Consider the following 26,966-nt stretch of genomic DNA (forward strand, 5'->3'; position numbering starts at 1 on the left):
CAGTGACCATACATCACCATTAACCTGTCGCCATTAACCGGGTTGAAAGACATTTTTTTAAATAGAATGAATTTGGCAGGTGAAATATATATAAACTTGGTTAGGCTCCAGGAACTTCTTTTTCTTAAAGGGTCTTCAAAAAATATAAACATTAACAGAAAAAAAATAATTTTAAATTAAAACAATTTGTGTTATTAAATAATAGGCCCTACATATTTTTAGGTTGCATGGAAAAACATTAATTGAAAAGTTAAAATTAAAAATTACACACAAAATATAATTAAAAATCACCATACATTATTTATTCCATGCTCTATAATTGATTGGATTGTAATTGTACTTTACAAGAAAGCTCCAGTTCATATATAAAAATGTATTTCAAAAAAATGTCAACAGGAGCAAAAACTCTTTGCCATGCCCATCTCCCAGGACCCTGGCAGACGACAACTCTACATACATACATACAGCAGGCAGGGTCCAGGCGGCCTACTACTTCCAGCCTACTTTCCTGTCAAAAGAAGCGCGTATTTTAACTTGTGATAAAAACTGATGTTCGTTACCTAACTTTACGAACCTTTTCTTTAAGAACAGCTTCACCAAGACCTTCATATTCTCGTAGATCCATTGCAGTTTTGCAATTGAAAAATCCGATTTTATTCGGTAAAAAAATAAGATTCCGAATATTATAGTCTTCTACCAGCCAGACACCAACCACCTGTCTGTGTGTGAGATGAGGACTTTTAGCTGAGTTTGTTCTTAATCAATTTGTTACAATGGACGCCTAGAGAGGGCGGAGTTCCATAACAAATTGTACTGTACTGGATTTTATACGATCTTGTTATGTCACCGATTTAGTGTTTTAAATAAAAACAAATGTGATAGAAATTACATTATTATTATAAAATCATTATTAGTGATAGACAGACCGATGTTTGTCCCCAAAACATGAAACTCATGACTTTTTATTATACTGTATTACTGTACCACATTGTAGTTTTAATTCAGTTATTTCCTTCTTCCCAAACAATGTACACAAATTTAAAAATTAATAGACAAATATGACGGAAGTACAGACTCTGATAACAATTTAAACAAAGTATGATTTATTCACCCGTATTCTATGAATATTAATTCTGAAAACAATGGTAAAAACAAATGTGGAACTCTAGTTTTGTTTTTCATTATTACTAACAAATGTGAAGGATTATTTAACAAGTTTATGACATTATTGCTATCATTTAACTTTATTTTATAATGTAAATATATATATATATATATATATAAATGTTCGGTTCAATGTAACCGTCTATATATATATATATATATATATATATATAAACACAAGAGGCAAAGAACATTAATTCTAAACTGCCCGGTGATATACTGAAATTTAATTAATTAATTTGAAACGATAAAGATGAGGAAATCTGTGAGAATGAGAAAAAGTCGCCCCAACCGAGACTCGAACTCGGACCGCCTGCTTGATATGCAGCTGTCCTAACCATTAGACCACTGGGGCTTTCATGGTATTGATACTAACTATACTCACTAAATTGATTGAAAAGGTGTAAAAATACATTGTTCCAATCACATTGCAGTGAAAGTAGGAAGATCCATATACTGTATACGGTAACTTGCATATTCAACAGTTACAAATTAAATTTAGTAACAATGATTTGGTCATATTTGAATAAATAAATAAATTGGTTAGTTTAATAGTAGAATACTGAAGTAAACTTTCAACAAAAGAAATGTTAGGTTATACAAAATTAAAAAAGAAAAAATAATTTACAAGTTTAGGTACAAAATGAGTATATTGAACCCATTTAAAGTCAGGAATGTATGCAGTGCCGCAGAGCTACAGTAGGGCTTGCTCTCCCCAAGCTGAAATTAATTAATGAACTCATTTTTGATATAATGTTATATGTTATTTCTCTCCTGTTTAAAAAATCTTACATCCCCCTCCCACCACACGCCATTTAAACATATAAGCTTTAAACATTATTATATCAGATCACTACAATTTGTACCATCTTCTCACTGACATGATGTTATGTTACAGTGGCATCTATCACATCATCATTCTCCATATCAAGGCTGTTCGGTGTTGATGTGATGTTCACTGGATCACCGTCAAAGCTTAGATTAATATTTTTCTCCGACACACCTATAAAATCACTGTACTGCTTTAAGAGCTTGCTAAAGTTGCTTGTCTGTGGAATAAAAAAATTATATGTACATCACATATATTGGTTCTGAAAAGAACTGTTGAGTTTCTCAACGTTTCGCAGGGCCGTAACCACCAGTACGGTTGGTAAGGTTTCAACCCTACTACTTTTTCACAGAGGCATATGACAACCCAGTGGCTTGAACAGAGATTGTTCACTTTTTGCGAAAACCGGGCCATTTTAATTCTTGTGGCTACATTACTGTTTCAAACAATAAATGATGATCAGTTGTTTTACAAAAGTAATTCTTGGGTAGGATTCGAACCCATAACCTCCACATCACTAGCATGCATTTCATACAGAACCCCTACACCTGGCACTGAGCTTGTGCTGATGGCGGAAGATCACTAGGCTTAAGCCTAAAGAAGCATAGTAATCTGGCCCAACAGGATGTCATCAAATTATTTAACTAACTACTGGGAATTATGATCTTTAAACTACATTCTAGAAATGAGGCTGAAAACTGGACATTGTGGGTATCATAAATAATTTGAATAATTTTAAACAAACCTTTGCAATTGATATTGTCGTGCAAGATGATTTAGCCAATCCCTGAATTTTAATACTAATCATCTGCTCTTGATCAACATGTTCAACCATAGAATTATTATTTTTAGCTTCCACAATTACACAATCTGAAAAAAAAAACAATTGTACCAATAATACAACCCAAAATGTATGTTGGGATGTTTCTAGAAGATTGGACTGTCCCATTGCCAGGTAGGGAAACTTTCAATTCTTCTTTTCATATTGTTCTCTCATTTTAGGTTAAAGGGCTAATGTTGGTTTATCCAGGTTAAGCTAGCACAAAATAAACAAATACAACTTTAAATAAAAAAAAGTTTAAAGGTTTACAAAAAATTCATCTGTTCATATTGTTCCCCTCATTTCAGAGAAAACGGCTAATATTGGTTTATCCAGGTTAAGCTGGCACAAAATAAATAAAATACAATAAAAAAAAAAACATGTTTAAAGGTTTAACAAAAGTGTTTATATGCACACTCATTTTCAGAGAGAAGGGCTAATGTTGGTTTATCCAGGTAAGCTAAGCACAATATAAAACACAGGTTCAAACTTACCAAGTATATGTGCTAGTTGTAGATTAAGTGAAGCGGGTGTGTCCGTCAGTTTAATGATTTGTTCGCCCCTCAACAACATAACCTGGTTCACATGGACACCTTCATTTTCTGCTAACTCATCAAATACATTCTCAAAATTTTCCTCCTAAAAGAAAAAACGTAATCAGTTAAAAATAACAGACAAAATGCAAACTCAACCAAAATAAAAATTACAAACAAGACTTCATTAGCATACTGTAAATATATCATGATGCGATTTCTGTGTGAATGTTAATCTTGCTAAACTAAAATGATGATAGATCATGATAGTTAAGTCACCATAGTTCATATGGACCAATTACTAAATTATTTAATATTTCAACATTTTAAAAGATTTATTTACTTAACAAGGTTTGAAGTTCAAGCAAATTTTAAATATGAATGCTGAATCACTCTCCACATTCAAACAACTCCTCAAATCCCCCCTTTTTAATTTGCACTTTCATAATTATTTGTTGTGCTTATTTCATTTTCTGTTGATTGTTGAGAACTAATTAGAGGCGCCCTACATTTTGCGCTATATTTGAACATATTATATAATTATAATCTGATGTGGCGTTCATAATGTATTTAATCAATTAAAAAACAAACCAACCATTCGCACAATTGTTCGATGTAATCCCGACTTGCTTCGTATTTTAACAACGATAGCTTTGCGTTGTTTCTTTGGACTTGGACTCTCGTCAATCAGGATTACCGGAGTAGCAGGACTCTCTTGAAATCTCCTTATACGGTAGTTATGAACAGCTTGACCAACATTCCTAAAAAAAAAATTATAATAATGAAATATAAAAATATAGATTTTACTACTACTGTACTTAGAGTCTATCCTCCTTGTGTTAAATGGAAGGGCTTAATTGTGTAAAGCTCTGTCTACACTATCAACCTTTATGTGACAAAAATGTGATGTGCCCATATATAGACATGATGATGTCATAACACTACACCATATTTAAACATATCACTACCACATTTGGGTACATCACACTTTTTTTGTCAAACTACAGTACTGTAGTTTGATAGTGTAGACAAGGCTTTAGTCAGTACTAAAATCAATGCCCAAGTCTACTTACTGTATAACCTGTGATAATTGTTGAGATGGCATCTGCTGTACACCTTCCAATTCTGGTGGTGGAGTTGGAGGTGAGGGTGATCCTCTGCTCTGTTGACTACTAAAAGAGAAAAAAAAGTACCACTTAAGTTGATGTCTACTCTACGACCTATGCTTATTGTGTCGTTGGTTGTTGACCTGAACCTATAAGATCTGCCAAAACTGTATTGAGGAATTACGCACACAGTGAATTGACATGACATTGAAAAGCAAATTGAAAGCTTTTTAAAATGTAGTCACCCTGGTCCCGATGATGAATTTGACAGGAGAGTCATCCTCTTATGGAATGCTCTGCCTACGGATGTAGTTTCATGTGCTACGGTGAACTCGTTTAAAACAAAACTTAACGTCGCATGGTCCAACCACCCGCTTAAGTTTTCACCTTATATTGAATATGATTTGATCGTTAAGAGGGGCAGTGCGTTGCCTTCGATCCCGTAAACAAAAGTGTACGGGAAACAAGTAAACAAGTAAGGCTGGCACAACGCATCCAGATAAAACCCCTAAATACCACCTCTAAACTTGAATATGCTATGGAAAGTGGAGGAGGACCTACTTGTTTAATTCCTCATCCGACTCAATCATAAGAATATCTGTATCAGGAGGTGTGCTTGGCGACTTTACTCTAGCACACTCTTCTCTAGTTGATCTCCTTGTGTTTGTGTTTACTACTTCAATCTCTTCATCTGCAAGAAGTATCAATGATGGATTAGTATTAAATATTTGTACACAAAATATGGACTTATTCACATTAAGCTCCTATGTACACCTTTTTATGTTGAAGTTCATAACTAATAACCAATTCATTTGTTGAATTTAACACTTTCTACAATACTGTAAAATATTCCTAATTGCATTCCTTGTAAGAACGGCTCATTAAAGATGTATTGTCTCCCAAAAACATAAAAAATGAAGCTTAATTAAATCAGACTTTGAATAGGTTATTTTGTAGTTTTAATAAAGTTAATCACTTCCGTACAAAAAAAAACCCGAAAAAAATAATGTTTTCACTTATAAAATGACAAAATAAATGGTTAAATTCAACCAAAAATCCATTGACTGGCAGCCAATTTGACTATTTTTTGCTTTAAATTACAGTTTTTTCAGGTAAATAACATTTTTTTTAGATCTAATTTTTGTTCAAAGTGGATAACTATTATGTGACATTAAAATGGCATATTCAACAGAAAAATGTTTATTAATTATTTATTTAGGGGACAATACACCTTTAAACAAATGAGGGGAAAAATATGTTTATAGCACAATGATCAATCCCTATTCAAGGGACACTTAGTCTTCTATCATAGGAACACTTTGTTTGGTCTCAACGGTGTCTCCTTAATAGGGATTGTATTGTAATATAATAACCTGATACTGATAGTGTGACAACATCTTTCAACTTCTGTGAATGGATGTCAAAGTTTTTCACAGAGTAAAGATCACAACAAACTGGTGCAGCTTTCAAATTTATTGGCTGTCGTTTTCTGGTAGCTTTTTTCTTTCCTTTCGGTTTCTGATTCTCAACCTGATAATAAAATAAAAATAATTTATTTATTGAATTTCATAATCAAATATCCTTATATTATATATCTGATAGTGATACAACAATTAAAAAAAGCAAGAGGTTGGGTAGGCCATGGGGATCTGATCCGGCAAAGAAGGGAAAATTATTAGAAATTAATAGTATGATAGTAATAGTAGTATAAAGGCCTACCTAGCTAGCTAAGTTGGAGCTACTATTACTGCTAAAGAATATGCCCTACCTTAGGCTAGGCCTCTAGTAGTAGAGCCTACCTACTACTGTACCTAGCCCCTAGTCTCTACTACTACTAGGCCTAGCCCTAATCTAGGCATATCCAGACACCACACACAGGAGTGGTGTTTAAGCCAGCAGCAGGCTATTTAGCCTACCTCCATATAGGCCTAGGCCTAGACTAGCCTACTATAGGCCTAGGCCTGGCAGCCTACTACTACTAGGCCAGGGCCTAGTACTAGGTAGGCCTACTACTACTACTAGCTAGGCTAGGCCTACTACTTTACTTATATTGTATTACCCTACTGTAGGCCTAATAATAGCTTATGCATAGCTAAATTGGACGTTCAGCTTTTTATTTGTAAACGTATATTTAAAAAAAATATGTTTCTTACTTCTGTTTCCATGTTTATTAAGTTTTTTGTTAAACTTTCCTTTTGTTTTTGTCGGAGAATTTTGAACTGGTGGTTAACCTTTGACCCAAAAGATATGAAAACGCGCGGAAATTAAAATGATTCGTGACGAAATAATACGAAACGGATTCAATTCACGACGTCACGCTATTATGATTGTTTGTTGCGCCTCGTACGTTCCTTGTTATTTTAACATACTACAAATTACTTCGTAATTTACATACAACCTGTCCTATTGGTATATAAGTACTACTCTACTATAGGCGTTGTTGTCTCAGTCTTCTGATGATGAAAACGTGTCAAGACATTTTAAGGCAGTTTGCCTATTTTGGGTCATTCTTCAGTGTCTAATTTCAGGTTTATATAAAATCGATTTTAAAACTTTCATTTTTAAAATTTTTAAAGTTTATTTAACAATAGTAGTAGGCCTAATATACAGTGGCGTATCCAGTAGGGGGGCCGGGGGGGCCCGGGCCCCCCCTGATTTCGTTTCCGTCGGCACATCATCGCGGCCGTCGGCAAACAAAGGTGCCGGGGAAAAAAATAAACTATTTATTCTGACAATAATTGAACTGTAAACATAATTCTTTTGAGTGTTTGTTTATTTACATATCATATCATCATTGATCCCTTCAGATCAACTATTTTTTATTTTCATTACATCTAACGAAACACGTTAAAAATGTGCAGCACGTACGTACGGCCGTACGCGGTAGATTGTTTACTCAAAAGTCTTTGACCTTACCCTAAAACCTTGTTTTTGCATGCAGTTGAGCCTCTCATGACCTGAGATTTGTATGTCTTTCCTACGCTAAGAGATTATATAGTTCCACATGCCATGTGCTTTTTTGTCTAAGATATATTTATTATAAGTGCCAAAAACCCGGTTTTTTTTCTCGATATGAGGCCTTTATTATTCAAAATTTTTAAAGAAAAAGCACATATACCATAAAAAATATCCATGTATTTCATTTTTGGAACAGAATATTCCGTGAGGCTCAACTACAAAATCACCATTTTGTGATATGATGTCATCGTAAGCCAATCAAAGCTGAGCTTTCTCGCGATTGGCATTGCTCACGGTTGAATGATTTAGGATTCTAGCTGATTTGATTGGTGGATGCGAATCACCCGCAGCGGAATGTTTTCTCTCGCGCGTGTACCATGAATCTCTCTGATCGTTACTACACAAAGTTAGAGCAATGAATTTGTCCGAATTCCGTTAAGTAAACAACTTTATATATTTTATAAGCATTTAATAACATGTTTTATTGATATTTCCAATGGTGATATATAAAATAAATTACTAAAAAACGTAATTATATGTAATTATTTTAACCAAAAATGGCGTAGTTAATAGAATTGTCGACTGAGGCCGCAAATTTTTTTAATTCTTTCGTGGCTAAAAACGATCATTTTCGGCAATGTTTTAGACCCTATATTTCGAAAACTACAAGTCAGATTTTCCTAATTCTTTCTTCATTGTAATATGAATACAACATACTAACAGATAATGTTGGTTTGGTTTTAATTTTGCATCGTTATCCCATATAAGACAAAGACAATATGACTATGTAATCCTAGAACATATATTGATCAGAGACGTCGTGTATGTACAGATAATGACACCAATTTTGTCGGCAAATTGGCAATTCCCGGCCCCCCCAACTTCAAAATCCTGGATACGCCACTGCTAATATAAATTTATAAAAGCGGTAAAAGCACTGCAACCTATAGCCTATAATTATAAAGTCAGTGAAGTCATTTTACAAGTGAAAACATTATTTTTTTTTTCCTATGGAAGTGATTAACTTTTTAAAACTACAAAATAAGATATTCAAAGTCTGATTTAATTAATCTCCATTTTTCATGTTTTTGGCTATACATCTTTAAAGGTCATCTACAGTTTTTAGTGAGTACAGTTCTAGTAGGCCTACTAGGGGATCCTGCACCAAGGTAAAATAAACTATTTTTGGTTGATTTTAAACGGGGCCAACCCTACTAGCTTACAAGATAGCAGATGAAATGGTTCATATAAATCAAGTTACTTAAAAAAGGTACCACCGTAAGAAAAACAAAATATGCATTGTTGAAATAAATAAACTTTATTACTAATTATTTAACATTGTCATCATTCTCATTATTAAATGGTTTATCAAAATATATTTACTAATAAATGGATGTTGCGGTTTTATCTCTTATCTGTATAGAATACTGACAGTATGCGTTATAGCTTTTCTAAATGTTTATACTTAGGCCTAAATTAACTGCAAATGAATTATTGCATTACAAAGTTCTCCTTTATTTTATCTCAAACATTTTGAATGAAATAAATGGGATGTTTGATTCCACTACGTTGATTTCTCCAAATATAATATATTAATTGATAGATTACACGAACCCAGTCATTGGACTTTGAGATTTTTACTTGAACGTCAAAATAATTTATAAATTTGTTTTTGTTTTTTAGGCTGCTTCAACTGTTAAGTCAGTTACATGGGAAACATTAAATATTGACGACGACGACTTCGTCACCTACCCTGTAATTCAGGAAAATCCAGACACAGAAACCAGGACGAAAGACAGCACAAACAAGGTGTAGTGACCACAACGAAATGGCCAGACAATCCAACTCAATGGATAGACTGAATCGAACACTATGAACGAGTTCAAATCTAGTTGCATGTTAAAACTATTTGAACATTTGCCTAAGAAAAACAATATATGAAACCCCAAAACAATTTTTAGTCACGTGCAACACGACTCGGCTCACTATGTCAGTCGGATGGTCAGTTGGTTGGTAAACACTAGGCCTACAGAAACTAGAAACTAAAATTTGAGCAACTACATTCATATATCTGCAATCATAATTCACTACCTATGATTTTGTTACGTTAACACAGTTTGTTATATTTTTAATTTTATAGAATTTAAATTTTTATTACCAATTCACACTTGCAATTTGTTTCACTTTTTTTACAGTAAATTCCTGAAGATGAGATTTAATATAAATGCTCCAGGCAGTAGTGCACAGAGATGGAATATTTCCGTACACACAAAGCAAAGGGACAGTGCCTCGTGTGGAATGTGTGTAGTGAAGGTAACTAATAGTATTATTAAATGATGGTGTTAATAATGGTGTTAATATATCAGTGTAAGAAATGTGAGGAAAACATTGTAAATTAAATTCAGACAGACAGACAGACCAACATAGTGAACTACATAGTGAACTATAGAGTCAAAAAAATTAGGACATTTTAAGTTAAATTCATACATAAATCCTTTTTTTCTGAAGTTTGCAGGGGCAATAATTGAAGAAGGAACATTGATTTTACAGGCCGACTCCAAATCTGTACAACAGTACAGAAAAGACATTGGTTTGGAGATCTTAATGACATCTGGTAAATACTTTTGGATTTAGCTTGATTTAATTTGAATTCCAACTAAAAAAAGTGATGATCTGTTTTATACATCTAAAATAAAATTGAACATTGTTTTTTATACTTCTATTAGATTGCGTGTGACAGTTGTATACCTGAATCTAATAAGTGGTTTCATCAAGATTCTCAATAAGAAAATTCAGGTGCTGCCAACCAAAATAATAAAATTAATTAATAATTAATAAAAAAATAAATAAAATGCATAGTTTTGAATTTAAAATTGTACATAATATTATGGCATTATGAATACAATAATGTATTTTTGTATTGCTTCTATTAATTTCTCTTATTCGTCCACTTCCATTTACAGATATTAAAATTAAGGGAATGCACAATATCTGGTATGCCTTTCATTGCCTTGTGTATGCCTTTCATTGTATACCTTCCATTGCCTTTTTTAATTCCATCATCCACCAGAAACTGATGTTCACAGGTTGCAACTACAGAGCATAAACAAAGATGAAAGCGGGCAAATCATCCCATGTTACATAAACGGTAACTTGGATAACGACGTGGCTCAAGAAGCTTTAGCGGTGGGAGACCGTTTTATCGCAACTGAGGAGGAGACAATCTCCGCCTCTCAAGTAGTTCCAAAGTAAACTATCATTCCTTTTCCAAATAATTTAAAATGTAATTTATTTAATTTTTAAATGTCAATCCAATTTTACAATTTGTTTTTGTATTTTGATTTTCAGATATTTACGAAAGTTAGTATGTTTCCAGTGGACGATATAGCAATAAAACACTTTATTACACCGGATTGCCAGTTAAAAGAAGATTCAGTTTAATATTTCATAGTAGAAACCATGATTAATATGTCAATTATGTTTATGTTTATTTTATCTGCTGATTTTGGAGTTTCTTGCTAATAAACAAAAGTTTGTTTACTTGTTTTCCTTTTTGTTTAGCTTGGAGATGTTTTAACGTTTAAAAGTACAAATGAAAGAGTCTAACACTAGAGTGCGACGACATCAAAATGGATGTGGCACTCTGGGGGCAAGTGGCCGAGGAAGGAAACCAACTCTTTATTGGCGAAAACATATCAATAACGGTACTTATAAAAGAAAATAACAGTTTGGTTTCAACGCTGTCGAGCAAAATTTAAATAAATATGACTTTAATATATTAATATACTACGTTCATGCATATTAGTGTGACAATGGAAAATGATTAGTACACATTGTTGGCCTTAGTAAAACATGACAATTGTACTTTGGCGGGTACATTGTATTAATGCAAAAAGTCGAAGTACATTCTGTTATTAAATTGTATTTTTCAGGTGTCTGAATCTAAAGAAAAAGTAGGAATTGTTATTGGTATTGATGATTCCAATGGGCATGTAAATTTCAGACCACTGCTGCTCAGAGATTATACAATATTAACTATTTCAAGGTTATTGTCAATTGTTTATACGTTTTTTTTTCTTATAAGATACCCAATTGAAATTGTTTTAGAAAGTGGTCAAACTATTCTTGTGCCCGAAGAGGTGAACTTTAATGTCGATGCAAAGCTAACCATAAATATTAAGTTTACTATATCGAAAGAACGAGTAACACCCATTTCAATTGTACAGGAATGAATAATAAAAAGAAAAATTTTACATTTGGTTGTGTTTTTTATTTAATTTGAAATTGTCTTATTTATTTATTCATTCTGGTATAAAACTTACAACAAGTAGCCGCAAGGCTATAAACGTTGCATGTACAAAATTACTGTACAATATACTTGCATTTTTCATTTCATTTCATTTCATTTATTTCAATATCATTATCGCAGCCTTAGCTGAATTACAAAGATATTTACATTTGTTCAATATTAAAATTTGTAAAAAAGTATAAAACCAATGATAAAAAAATATAAAAAAGGAGGAAATTTACACAAGAAATACAATACAGGAACATTCAAAAAGTTTAGCTTAAAATATTAAAATAGAAAAAAAAACACCTAAAAGCATCAATAAAAATCGCAAAGCTGTACTGGGTGATATATACAGATTATTCATTTAGAAGCGAGATAAGGTATGGAATTGCACTTTTTCTATATCTTTCAACTCTGCATTTGGGTTGTTGATACTTTACACGTCTTAGTTTCATGTTACTTACATTCTTCACTGGAAACCATTTTCCAAAATGAATACTTTTTGAACAATTCAGAGCAAACTTATAGCATAGATTACGCCTTCTATCAGATAAAGTGTCTAAAGAAAGATCATTGAGTGCTTGGTCATAACATATGTAGTCATTACACAATATTATTCTGCATGAAAACATTTTTTTGTAATATATTTGTAAATTTATATTTTAAGTTAGGGTGCCACAGATTAAAAGCTTTGCTTGCTTGTGGTTATCCTGTTTTTCACACTTTATTGTACTTAATCTTTTATTTATATTTTTAAGAATGTTGTGTGAAAAATAAAAGAATCAATCAATCAATCAATCAATCAAAAGCCCTTTTTTGGACAGATTCTATCATATCACTTTGTTTCTTAGTGAGACTAGAATGCCATACTGGGACAGCATATTCAACACTTGGTCTTATGTAACTCTTAAATACATCTACAAGATCAAATTTCGGAGGATTGAACTTTCTTAATCTACATAATATATGCAGACGTCTGCTGGCTTTGGATACAATTTCTTTAACATTACGGTCCCATTTGAGGTTAGCTTGAATCCATAAACCTAGTAACTTAGTTTCATTAACGATTTCAATTGTAGCATTACCAATGAAAAGGGGTTCATGTTCATATTGATTTCTTTGAAAGTTAAAATACATAGTTTTACATTTAGTTGGGTTAAGTTTTAGTTTGTTTTCATTAGACCATACATTCAGTAAAGCAACATCATTCTGAATTGAGGAAATTACATCCTTTTTTACTATCTGTCCTATGCACAAATCATCTACATATTTCCAAGTTTTACATGGCGAGTCTTGCATGGCATCATTAATTAGAGCAAGAAAGATCATAGGCCCAAGGAGCGTACCTTGAGGGACGCCACATGTTAGATTAACACTCATTGATAAGGTGGATTTATAGCGTACTTGTTGGGTTCTGTTTGATAAAAAGCTAATTAACCACGGTACAATTTCAGGTCTACAACCAAGTGTTACTAATTTAGAAACTGCTATTGTGTGGTCAACACAATCGAATGCTTTACTAAAGTCAGTTAAAACTAACTGACCAACAGATTTGGGAATGTTACTACCTTCATAGAACACATTTAGTAGATCAACCAAATTATGGGTTGTAGAAAAGTGTTTACGGCAACCATATTGGTTGTTATCAAGATTTTTCTCGATATCTGTTAAGAGCCATTTTTTAATGAAGCCCTCAGCTACCTTAGCTAGGATACATGTAAGTGAGATTGGTCGAAATTTGTCAACCCTAGTACAACCATTTTCTTTGGGAACCGGAGTAACAATAGCATCCTTCCACATAGTTGGGACATGACCCTCACTGAGGGAGGCATTTAAGATATTAGTCATAGGGATGCTTAGTTCACATGCAAAATCTCTTATTAATCTGTTAGGCACATTATCAGGGCCCGGGGACTTATTTACTTTAACTTTTCTTAATTGATTGTACATTTCCCATTCTTTTACATTAGGGGGTTTATTAGCAGGTAAATACGTAGGGAGCTTACATAAATCAATACTAGGTCTGCTTTGGGAAGTTATAGCAAAATGGTTGTTTACAAAATTACTTATACCATGATAGTCATCCTGCGGAATATCCTCAACACTAATAAGTGGTTGGGGTTTAGTTTTATTAGCTAACATCTGCACGTCTTGGTGCCATTTATGGGGATTAGTGACTTTTAAGTTTAATAAACGTTCATTGTAAAAGTTCATTTTGTCTTTCTTGATCACTTTTTGTACCTTATTCCTATAGAATTTCCATTCCAGTGATTTACCATGATTAGTAAAAGCGTGTTGACGTTTCATTATAAGATCCTTTGCTTGTTGTGAAATCCATGGCTTATCAGTTGGATGTATCTTAATGGATTTAACCGGGAAGAAAGTGTTCATAGCAGAAGTCAATGACAAATAAAATGATTGCGTTTTCTGTTCAGTAGTACTCGCGTTAATAACCTCGTTCCAGTCATGGGTAGTTATCCAACGGCCAAATTCTTCAACACTTTTCGCTTTCATTGGTCTGATTACACGCTTTTCGATTTTGTTGCTATTCGTCCTTGTAGTTGCTGACAACAGAACACAATTATGATCGCTAGCACCCATCGGCGACACAATTCGGGGATCGCAATAATACTGCTTCAGATTGGTGGCTATAATATCTAGTATTGCATCCCCTCGCGTTGGTTCTTTCACAATTTGTTTTAGGTTATGTGCACGGCATAGCGGGGCTAGGTCAGTTCTGTTCAGGTCCCCCATAATAATGAAGCCAGCGTCTGGGTGTTTAAGTTTAAGACTGTCAAGAGATTTAATAATATGATCCAAAAGTAGTTGTTGGTCAGAAGAATTAGGTGGAATATATATTCCACAAACTATAATAGAGGATACAGCTCTAGGAAGCCTCTTCGGTCTTATAAAAACCCAAACACACTCTAGCTCTTCGGGTACAACTATTTCATGTATTCTTCGCGACAGAAATTCAGAATTAACATATACAGCCACTCCACCACCCTTCCTATGCGTTCTATGATAGGTATAAATATTGAAGTTGTTAATCATCAGTGCATCATCTGTTATTTGCGGTGTTTGCCAAGTCTCTGTGACAACTGCTAAATCAATACAATTTTGAAGTAGAAGGGTTTCTAGTTCGTCCACACGGTAGATTAACGAACGCGGGTTAGTCAGGAAAATCGATGGGAGTGATGGCTGTAACATTGTATAGTTGACTTTACGAAGTGAATTAGGGAATAAACTACTTAGAAAACGCCCTCGCTTGTTGTCTATATAATCAGAAGCACGATAATAGTGGGAATTTTTCTACGTATATTTACACCACCTCTTCTACCTCTACTTTTACGATAGATGCCAAGATTATTCAGCTTAGTGAGGGTTCCCTTAGGTAGGTATTGCACCTTATTACGACGTTTAATGAAGGCTGATCCAATATAAAATAGCTCATGTCTGGAATAACGAGTCATTTTGGCTTGCTCAGTGGCTTGTGTATCATTCCAAGATAAGAAATAAACAATAAAACTATTGTTTAGTAAATTAATTATTGTAGGAATTGGTGGATTTTTAAATCTTTCGGTTCTCTGTTTGTATTGTTGATATTTGATCATGACATTGTACGAAGAATACTACGGATAGTCAGTAAGATTATCACGCCTTACTTTTAGCAAAGGTAAATTAAAAAATTCTAACCCTTTGTTTTTCTTTTCAAGATGGATTATTGCTAATGCATAAAAGGTTATTCAATGTTTATTTTATTTTTTTACCGTAAAAGGTAAATTTACCATGATTTAATTTAATAAAACATAATTATCTATATCAAGGCATTCTCAATATACGAACATAGGTTGAAAACCAAATAACAATAAACATAAGTTTTACAGTTTTCCGTCACCTGTTATTATATTGCATATTAATTATAATTAATATCATCAAACAAACCGTAACATTTTCAAAGAGCAAAACAATAAATACGTTCTGTGGCGGGCGGATAACCAAACTCGTCCCAAGTGACGAGTTTCAATCTAGATTGCTACAAAGTGGCAAATATAAAATGTTTTAGATCAATAGAATGGTCATTGCGAACTGGGATATAGATACAACTTTACACGACTGCAATCTGCGCTAAAAAAGCTTGAACCTGAAGGAAAGCAATTGATTTTGAAGGATGAAAAAAAATAACATTCTCAAAACCATTCACAGAATGAATCGTGCCCTAAAATGTAAGTAGTCGCATATCAGGAAAAAAATAGTATACCATCTGTCCGTAATTGAATTTAAAAGCAGGTTTAGGAAATCTTAAAAAATGGAAAATGTAATGGTTTCATCAAAAGATAGTTTAAGTGGTATACGTCCAATGGATGGACGCTATCTATTGTATGAAGACGATGACCTCTCTCCGAGACCAGACTGTAAAGAAGATTTTTAAAATTACCGAACAAAGCATTCGGCCGTCATAAAGAAATGTGTCAAAATGGTTTATACGTCCAATGGATGGATGCCATCTACTGAATGATGATGACCTCTTCGAGACCAGATTGTAAAGATTATGGTTGAAATTACCGAACATAGCATTGGTATAAAAAACCAACAAAATGCCATTCAAGCAGTTGAATTACGTCCATTTATTTAAAAAGTATAGATATATGTAATCTGCCTTGGGTATCAGAAAAGGCAAGAAATAGATACATTTTGAAACAACATTTTTATAATTGGTATTTAAGATTAGTAGAAGATAAGAGAAGGCTTCAATTTCAATTAGATTAACAATTAGACAAATAAATTTATGTTTCAAACTTTGTTTGTACAAGACGTTCATTGTTAAAGTTACATTTTTTAAGTTTCAAAATCTATGCAATTGTAAATGAACAGATTTGTTTTTAAATAAGAACATTGCAAACTATTATATCTTTTAAGAGTTGTATTAAAGATATAAAAAAACAAAATGTCTTTCTCAGTGGCCTACTGTATCAATGGTTGAATATCCTTTTGATTATGCGAAAAAAAAAATTGGTAGTTTCTTTAATACAAAACTCGATAACACCCGCCTTAGACAGCGGTGAACTACTGAATTGGTTAATAATACCTTTAATCAAATCTAATAATAATTTTAATTACTAATTTTTTACTCCAAGACACAACGCGGTGAACTGCTAAATTTTAAATGATGATGATGAGAATAGTTTCTCGAAACATGTCACATTTTAAGGCAGTTTGCCTATTCATTAAATGAGTATATGCAGCATTTGATCTTAAATCCTCTTCAGTTTCACTTTTAAATAAATAATTAGCAATGTTTTAATCAAAATATACTTTGAGATTTGTAATGAGAAACAAAATTCCACTACCTTTTCTAACATGCAACAGTGCATCAAAGTTCCTCAAAAATGTTTTTTATACTAAAGCTCCTTTTTGACAGTTTTCCAATCTGTTTGCTTTGTATTTAAATGTCCAAACTGAATCCAAATTTCCAATGTTCTTATTACTGTACACCATATATACAGTCTTGAACAGCTCTTCTCAGGTTATAGTAAATTGGATTGCATAATGTTCAACATCAAAACCATGTTCTTGTTTACAGAAATAATTCACCAGGCAATTGCTCACAGGTCAAAATAGAAAATCATTCTATTTATTTTGTGTTGCTTGTATAATAATGTTCCTATTCTTTTCTCCCCCATTTTCCATTGTTTAATCTGAATCAAAATGTTCTTTTTACAACATGTTCCATGTTATTTTTAACATTCCAAAACAAAACAGTTCCTCTTGCACAACAGTCAAGTAAGGCACAGCCTCTTCTCATCAAAACATCAGAGAATAGTCAGCAATATCTTCTTGTTGACGAAATAAATTTCTTTTTGTGGACGTTAATTCTCGTATGTTGTAGTTAAGGTCACTGAAGTGTGCAGTATCTTGAAAATATCCAAGTTCATACAGTCAAATTAATGTCCGACTTATTGAACAGGAAAATAAGTTGCATTTTAAAGTCTACGATATTGATGAATTGTTTTCTGCTTGAGTTTGGTCCAAAAAAAAAATGATTTGGTAGTTTGATAAGCCTCTCTTTACAAATCTCTGTATTTGTATTGGAAACCTGCTAATCGAGACACGATTCCAATAAAATGGTACATTTTATTGCTGACTATCTCATATTGCTTAATTTTATGGAACGCGATGAACTGCTGAAATTGTTCACAAATACAGTAGCGTAGGTGGATTTTGATTATTTTGTTAATAATAAATTTAATTTGAAATTACAATTATTTTATTTACACAGTATTAGTAGCTGGCCTACAGTTTGTACTGTAATATTAAGAAACAAAGTTTGAAACTTTATTGTCAATTGAAATAAATACAATAATGCATAAACGAGATGAAAGACTGAAGGCACTTGACTTGAGAAAGTTGTTGTAAGGTTGTCAATACAAAAAAATAGCTGACGAAGTAGGATAAAGATTGAAAATACTTTTAGACAGCACCAATATGGTGATAAGGGTACCAATAATGATATAAGGGTGCAAATTAAAATAGATACAAATAATGCATCAACACAGTAAACAAGGATTTTGTTCAATAGTATCTATTTTCCGTTTTAATACAGATTGATGGCAGAAGCCAACAGTTGCAATACTTTTGGGGTGTTTGACGAAGGACGATGACAAAGGTGGACGAAAGCTAAGACGTTCTAGATGCACCAGATAAATATAAAAATGTAATTGTTAGAGGGCGTTATACAAGGGTAAGTAGGATAGTATATAATGATGATAATAGGGATAATAATTTAATAATAAAAAAGTATTAATAGTAATGATAATGAAGATCAAATAATACTAATGTTTTGTCTGTCAATAATGTTCGTCAATATTGTAACCTGAATCATGAACTACTATAGAAAAAATGACACAGAAACTATGCGAAACAACTTGTGTGATTTAGTCTCACTGAATCGTCTCACTAGCAAGAAACTCGCACAATGTACAATGTGACACACCAACAATGTAATGAATAATCACCTCATAATCTGAAACCGCTACAAATATATCACAAATTCAATATAAACCATATCAATTTCTACTGTAGAAGCTATTGCATTAAGGGGTCTTTTGAAGGCCAATTATAGTCTAGGTAGAATACCCTAATGCATTCAGATAGATCGATCCCAGGTTGTTGAAGTTACCGATGAAACAGATATATCACTTTTCAATTATTACTTTCTTTTTTCAAACCTGTTGTAGATCTAAGTATCCCCACAACCATTGACCACACAGATAACGAAACCTGGACTATTATAAAATGGGATGGGAAGACCTCAGAAAAGGACACCCATATCCCACCCACAGATTTCCAGGGACAAAAACAATTTCTCTTAGAACATGGGGAAACCCTGAACGATCTTAGGCTAGATTCCATCCCCTCCAACACCAAAGAAGTAATGGTAAAACTTCGGTTACGACCGTTTTCGGGACGGGTGCCAATCCCTTTAAATGAGGTCGACTTTGAGACTTGGCCTCAACTACTCCAACAACTTTTAAAGGATGATAGCTTATCACAGGCTGAACAAAAAGAGCATCTTAAGTCAAGGTCTCTTTCCTCCAGCACTTATTATCCTCAAAAGAATGGAAGAAGGATATGACAAGGTATATGATTACCTGATCAATTGTATTTATCTAGAGGGATGTTCCAAAGATGAGAAAAGGAAGATCATAAGGAAATGAAATTGCTTAAAAAATGAAACATACAATTGAAAAAAAGGAAATATTGTATTAAGAGCTCAAATCAAAAAATTAAAAAAACTAGTGTCTCTTTTAAATACTTTGTAATAATACTCCTTGTTGTGAATGATTAAGGCAAGACACTAGCCTAAATTAAGCCTTATACATTCCAACTGTTAGACGTATTCGCCGGCAGGATTGCCTGCCCTTTTCGATACATTAAAAACAATCTCATTTGCCAACTGATACGTAGCCCTAGACCAGTTTTATTTTAAAATGTATAGCTTTTATTTTATATAGAAAAAATGTCCCCATTTACATAAAAGGGGGAATCCCGGATTTGTTGGTTTTAGCGGTAGCGCTTGCATGGCACGCGTGCAGCTCAATAGAGAGTAGAGGACTACGCCGCCGTTTCCGCAGCAAAAACAAAATATCAGTTAATTTTTCAACCAATAACATTTTATTGACAAATTGATCAAATATTTAGAACAAATTAACCGTGCATTTCACCAATAAATGCATTAAATGTAGACGCATTCCGTCCGTGGTCACGATCGTCTGTTCCCCTCTCAATAATTATCAGCATTTTCAATCTTCATATTATGCATGGTATATAAAAATTGCCTTTATCCTTTCCTGCATTTTCAGGAATTCCTCTAATTACGATATTGTTACGTCTACTTCTATTTTCTAAGTCATCTATTTTTTGTTGCATTTTGCAGTAATCTTGTTTCCATAATGTGTTATCTAGTTTTACCTTGATTTCTTCTACTCTGTTTCCATATTATTAACTTCCATTTCAAGATCTTAATAGCGCTATTATGATCAGTGTTATTTTCCTGAGCTCTGCCAGACCCTGATCATCTGTATCAAGTCGAGTATGTACACTTGATAGACTACCTTTAAATAGTAGTAAATAACTATCTATTAACATTATAGGGGGTGTAATATATTACGGACTGTCTATAATATTAGGTACCCCTGTGACAGATGGCACCCCTTATAATATAACAGTAAATAACTATCTATTAACATTATAGTGGGTGTAATATATTACGGACTGTCTAGAATATTAGGTACCGTACCCCGTGACAGATGGCACCCCCTATAATATAACAGGATAATAACTATCTATTATAGGGGGTGCAATATATTATGGACTGTCTAGAATATTAGGTACTCCCGTGACAGATTGCATCCCCTATAATATAACAGTAAATAACTATCTATTATAGGGGGTGCAATATATTACGGACTGTCTAGAATATTAGGTACCCCCGTGACAGATTGCACCCCCTATAATATAACAGGATAATAACTATCTATTATAGGGGGTGCAATATATTACGGACTGTCTAGAATATTAGGTACCCCCGTGACAGATTGCACCTCTATAATATAACAGTAAATAATTATCTATTATAGGGGGTGCAATATATTACGGACTGTCTAGAATATTAGGTACCCCGTGACAGATTGCACCTCTATAATATAACAGTAAATAATTATCTATTATAGGGGGTGCAATATATTACGGACTGTCTAGAATATTAGTTACTCCCGTGACAGATGGCACCCCCTATAATGTCACAGGATAATAACTATATATTATAGGGAGTGCAATATATTACGGACTGTCTAGAATATTAGTTACTCCCGTGACAGATTGCACCCCCTATGATATAACAGGATAATAACTATCTATTATAGGGGGTGCAATATTATTACGGACTGTCTAGAATATTAGGTACCCCGTGACGGATTGCACCCCCTATAATATAACAGTAAATAACTATCTATTAGGGGGTGCAATATATTATGGACTGTTTAGAATATTAGGTACCCCGTGACAGATGGCACCCCCTATAATGTAACAGGATAATAATTATCTATTATAGGGGGTGCAATATATTATGGACTGTTTAGAGGTACCCCCGTGACAGATAGCACCCCCCATAATATAACAGGATAGTAACTATCTATTATAGGGGGTGCAATATATTATGGACTGTTTAGAGGTACCCCGTGACAGATTGCACCCCCTATAATATAACAGGATAATAACTATCTATTTTGACCCATCTGGCATCTAGCATTTATGCTAGGCACAATTTTAGAAAATCTAGCATATTCTGGGAGTGTTGACAAAGTGCGAGGTATGCGAGGTACGCCAAATACTAATTGTGCGAGGCATCATTATATCATTTCGAAAAGTGCGAGGAATGCATAGCATATAGTTTACAATTTCAAAAAGGTGCGAGGCATATCTTAACGTGCTATTATGCTACATTATAGGCCTAATAATCAATTATTCTCAATAGTCTAAATCTAATCTAAATAGATTCGTGTATGTTGTTTATTTTTTATGTAACGATTGTTTATTTTTGTCATTCAAGTCATATCGTGTCAAATTTTACTTTTACAAAAGTGACCAAACTGTTCAAAAGTTGTGCATCCGTATGCGTCATATTTAAAAAATTTGAACAACTCTTCAACTTTCGATAAACCGTAATTGTTATAGCGACACTCATATAATGACTGCCATGCTTGTTGGCATTTCGAGCGTGTTCACTTTACAATTAATGTAACATGTCTCTCGAACATAGCAGAGTGAAAATAATATATTGTCACACCCCCGCGCCTCGATCCGGTAGACCTAAGATGGAAAATCTCTCTTTGCTATTTAACAGGTAGCGGAACGATTCTGCCCTGAGAGGATTCGGCCTTGTGGCGATTCCCCTCCTATAGCACGTGGTTTCAGCAGCAACGCACATACTTCTCTCTGAGCGGCGTGCCAAAGATATTTTTGACATTTCATTCTCTAGAAAGTCAACACGTGTACCTCTCTCGCAAATAAAGTGAACAGCGATGGCCAAGACAAGTTCAATAACTCATGGCGGTGAATAAAAGGTAGCCTACCGTAACTGATATGCCGGTCAAATAACATGCCGCAAAGAAAAAAATTGCAAGAGAATTCTGAAGCGCGTGTGAAAAAGACTTACGTCGGCCGACAATCGTAATACTAGGCCTAAAATTAAACTTTAGCTAATATGCTTAGCCCTAAACCTAGAGGCCTATGTAGAAAATAATTTAATCAATTTTGATATAATAATAATTGATGTAATATTAATAATGATACACTATTCCTGTTTTAGTAGGCTAGGTATATTACGAATGATTTTTATTTATTGTTGTCCATGTACGTACTAATAAACCTGGCGCTAGTTTCCTTCGCTTATATTTTGACTCCAAATTTGATAACTTTATCGTGTGAATACCACACCTTACTGGCGTGTTTCTCGCACACTGTTCGCGAATTTCACTTATTCAATGTTCAATATTTTTCTTTCTATTGAGCACCAAAAAGAGCAACAATAATAGAGGACTCATTGGAATGCGTCAATTTTTCATGTATTGGTGAAAAATTAATTTCAATATATTTTTTAATTTGTCAATAAAAATGCTGTAATATGTTACTGCTGATACGTTGTTCGGTTTTCAAAGAATAATAATCGATCCTAAATATTATCCTAGATCCTAGATATTATGATGAATTGATCTATTTTATTCTTTAAAAGGTTAATGAAATCGTGTACAGTATCAACAGTAACATTTTTCCTTAATGACAGTGACAAAATCTATTAAAATTAGGCCTATACGTGATTTTCAACAAATAATGCGTTAAATATATGGATTCCACTCATTGAGTTAGCCCTCTAATTAATTTTGCACTTTGTTGGCGTTCTATAGAAACCAAAAAATTTAACGGATTTATTGTTACTTTTATGTGATTTTTCTTCATTAAAGTAGGCCTACTAATTCTAAGGTGTGGTATTCAGGATAAAGTTGGTTAACAAATTTTGAGTTAAAATACAAGGCAGGTGCAAAAAGGAACTAGCGGGCCTAGGCTACTTCAATTTCGGTGATTTCCTGCCTCTCAATTTTGGGAAATTATAAAAATAATGATGCCTTGCATACTCTGATGGGGTAGTAACAAAGTGCGAGGCAGCGAGGCACGCGAGGCAGGGAAGGCATGCGAGGCAGGGAAGGCATGCGAGGCAAGTCAGAAATTTATGCGAGGCATCGTTTTACCATCATCAAAAAATGCGAGGCATCATTTTATCATTTCTCAAAATTGCAAGGCAGGTTATCACCGAAATTGAAGTAGCCTAGGCCCGCTAGCTAGGCTAGTTTCCTTTTGCACCTGCCTTGTATTTTAACCAACTTTATCCTGAATACCACAACTTAGAATTAGTAGGCCTACTTTAATGAAGAAAAATCACATAAAAGTAACAATAAATCCATTAAATTGGTGATTTTACAGACGTTGTTTTTCTCGCATTTCGCACACTCAATGTTCAATATTTTGGTTTCTATGGAACGCCAAAAGAGCAAAATTAATTAGAGGGCTAAAAACTCTGTGGAATCCATTTATATTTAACGCATTATTTGGTGAAAATCAAGTACAATTTCAGTAGATTTTGTCACTGTCAGTAAGGAAAAATGTTACTGTTGATAATGTACACGGTTTCGTTAACCTTTTAAAGAATAAAATAGAAAAATTCATCATAATATCCTTAGTAGGATGTCCTAGGTCTAGACTAGGTAGTGATGTTGATTTAGGATCGATTATTATTCTTTGAAAACAGAACAGTATCAGCAGTAACATATTACAGCATTTTTATTGACAAATTAACAAATATATTGAAATAAAACGTGTTTTTCACCAATAAATGCATGACAAATTGACGCATCCCACTGAGTTTTAGTCCTCTATTATCGTTGCTCTTCTGGCGCTCCATAGAAACAAAAATATTGAACATTGAATAAGTGAAATTCGCGAACAGTGTGCGAGAAACACGCCTGTAAAATCATTAATTTAAGGATTTATTTGTTACTTTTTATGTGATTCTTCCATTAAAGTACTCATGAGGTATACTTCTAAGGTGTGGTATTCACACGATAAAGTTAGTTATCAAATTTGGAGTAAAAATACAAGCGAAGGAAACTAGCCTAACCTAGGTTTATTAGTACGTACATGGACAACAATAAATAAAAATCGTTCGTAATATACATAGCTTACTAAAACAGGAATAGTGTATCATTATTAAATATTACACCAATTATTATTATATCAAAATTGATTAAATTATTTTCTACATAGGCCTCTTATCTAGGTTAGGGCTAAGCATATTATTAGCTAAAGTTTAATTTTAGGCCTAGTATTACAATTGTCGGACGTAAGTCTTTTTTCACACGCGCTCCAGAATTCTGTCGCAATATTTTTCTTTGCGGCATGCTATTGGATCGCCATATCAGTTACCTTTTATTCACCGCCAGTTATTGAACTTGTCCTGGCAATCGCTGTTCACCTTATTTGCGAGAGAGGTACACGTGTTGTTCCTAGAGAATGGAATGTCAAAAATGTCTTTGGCACGCCGCTTAGAGAGAAATCTGTGCGTTGCTGCTGAAACCACGTGCTATAGAAGGGGAATGCGCCACAATCCTCTGAGCTGAGGGCTGAATCATTCCGCTACCTGCTAAATAGTAAAGAGGGATTTTCCATCTCTCGGGTCTACCGGATCTAGGCGCAGGGGTGTGACAAAATATTATTATCACTCTGCTATGTTCGAGAGACATGTGAGTGAAACGCTCGAAATGCCAACAAACATTGCAGTCATTTGATGAGTGTGTCGCTATAACAATTATTGTTTATCGAAAGTTGAAGACTGTCGTTCAGATTTTTGAACCGTAGTTTGGGCACTTTTGTAAAAGTAAAATTTGACACGATATATGACTTGAATGAAAAAACAATCGTTACATAAAAATAAACAACATGATGAGTGTATACACGAATCTATTTAGATACGCTTGTATCGATTGATTATTAGGCCTATAATATAGCATAATAGCACGTTAAGATATGCCTCGCACCTTTTTGAAATTGTAAACTATATGCCCCGCATGCCTCGCACTTTTGGAAATGATAAAATGATGCCTCGCACAAATATTTGGCATGCTACGCATGCCTCGCTTGCCTCGCGTGCCTCGCTGCCTCGCACTTTGTCAACACTCTATTTGATGATGGTAAAACGATGCCTCACTGTAACTGCAGCCTACTTATAGGAGGCCCTCTAAAGTTCAAATAGATAAAAAGTGATAAGAGAGAATAAGACATTTTTTATGACATAAAGTTTAGAGATAATCATTGTTCAAAGTATCTTTACCATAGGCTCCAATAAGGCTACAAGGTATTTACACATGGTTATTCATGTGATTGTAATTATAACTTATGACTTGTATTTTTAATTAGTTGAGTTTTACTTCATTGCTGAAAGCTAGCCCTCTAGGCTTTAGGGTATCATGTTCCCCAGCCCCATGAGTCAGACCTGTGCTTGTCTGCCTGTACGATGATGATATGATTAGGCCTACATTGTAATGCTAATCTTTGTTTTATTATAGTTTTCATGGTGTTTATTCAAGTTGCTAATGATATTGTAATTTGTAGAGATACAAGAGATAGTTCAGAGAATAAATCAAGGAACATCAGTATCTACAAAATTTGTAATTTATTTATGATGGACGCCTACGGTAACAGTGAAAACTTAGCTGATGAAAACTCAATGAATCTAAGAGAACAGAGTGAGAGACGCCCTACAGCTAAGGCCCTGTCAATTAGCATTGCTACTGAAGTAAAACTGTTGAGTCAAACTCAGAGAAAGGCTCAAGAAGCATCAAGTGAACTAGAAGATGTTCCAAGCGACGAATTTGAGATACAAACTGCATTATGCAAAGCTAAAGCTTCATTAAAGGAATATAGTGATGCTTGGTGCGTATTGAATAAATTGTATGCACAAGATAGAGATGGTATTCATCGCGAAGATCACCTGGAGAATGAGAACATATATCTCACCATTGCCAACTCCATCCAAGCTAGTATAACAAGTGTTATGGATAAGGCACATGCATTAGCCCTTGAGTGTCAAGCCTCAAAATCTGCAGCATCAAAGAGTTCATGTCGATCTATTGTTAGCATTAAAGCTCAAGCCGTGGCGAATGTTGCTGCAGCCAACAAAACTGCTCAATTTGTTGAAAAAATGGCTAAACAGAAAGCAGACCTTACAGCAAAGGAAGCTGAAATGGAAATTAAGAAAGCAGAAGCAAGGCTTGAAGAAATAAGGCGGGAAGCACAGCAAAGAACAGAACATGCCAAAGCTGAAGCAGAGTTCAAAGTTTTAGAGGCTAAACAAGCTGCAGCTGTAGAGAATGCACGAGTTGATGCAATTCAACAGGAAATTCAGAACGGATATCGAGAAATTATGACCACACCACACCAAACCTCAAATGATCATGCACTAAGGTTTCGCAACCTAACCAAACCTCAACCTCTAATGACACAGACACAAGCAACAACAGCCCAACCGACAATGCCTCAAAATCAATCTAGCAGTACCACAGACTTAAACGCTTTAGCAGAAGCCTTTTCTTCAGCCTTCAGTATGAACCGCATACCAGCACCAGAGCCACCAATATTCGATGGCGATCCTCTT

At 34.0% G+C, this 26,966-nt stretch overlaps 2 protein-coding genes across 3 annotated transcripts in view; both read right to left on the bottom strand.

Moving 5' to 3' along the window:
• LOC140044558 (uncharacterized) overlaps positions 1-683 on the bottom strand; it is a 44,613-nt gene extending 43,930 nt beyond the window's left edge. For both annotated transcript variants that reach the window (XM_072089122.1, XM_072089121.1), the window contains exon 1: positions 575-683. In XM_072089122.1, coding sequence (XP_071945223.1) covers positions 575-625 — 51 coding nt within the window. In that variant the 5' untranslated portion in view covers positions 626-683. The remainder of the gene's footprint in view (positions 1-574) is intronic.
• A 668-nt stretch (positions 684-1,351) lies between these two features.
• Positions 1,352-6,679, bottom strand: LOC140043369 (NFATC2-interacting protein-like). The gene is made up of 8 exons (XM_072087869.1): positions 6,606-6,679; positions 5,826-5,982; positions 5,014-5,143; positions 4,420-4,518; positions 3,942-4,107; positions 3,308-3,452; positions 2,739-2,863; positions 1,352-2,213 (listed from the first exon to the last, which is right to left on the bottom strand). Exons 1-8 carry the CDS (start codon positions 6,615-6,617, stop codon positions 2,052-2,054), a joined length of 996 nt encoding a protein of 331 aa, XP_071943970.1. The 5' UTR covers positions 6,618-6,679; the 3' UTR covers positions 1,352-2,051.
• Between the last annotated feature and the right edge of the window lie 20,287 nt (positions 6,680-26,966).

The sequence above is a fragment of the Antedon mediterranea genome, chromosome 3 (genome assembly GCF_964355755.1).
Source record: "Antedon mediterranea chromosome 3, ecAntMedi1.1, whole genome shotgun sequence".
NCBI lineage: Eukaryota > Metazoa > Echinodermata > Crinoidea > Comatulida > Antedonidae > Antedon > Antedon mediterranea.

What these genes read in the sequence shown, in the direction of transcription:
- LOC140043369 (XM_072087869.1), bottom strand. An exon ending in TCGGATGAGGAATTAAACAA is followed by an intron (nt 4,519 to 5,013) that starts GTAGGTCCTCCT and finishes TTTCTCTTTTAG; the next exon opens with TAGTCAACAGAGCAGAGGAT. An exon ending in ACAACTAGCACATATACTTG is followed by an intron (nt 2,864 to 3,307) that starts GTAAGTTTGAAC and finishes TTTTTTTTTCAG; the next exon opens with ATTGTGTAATTGTGGAAGCT.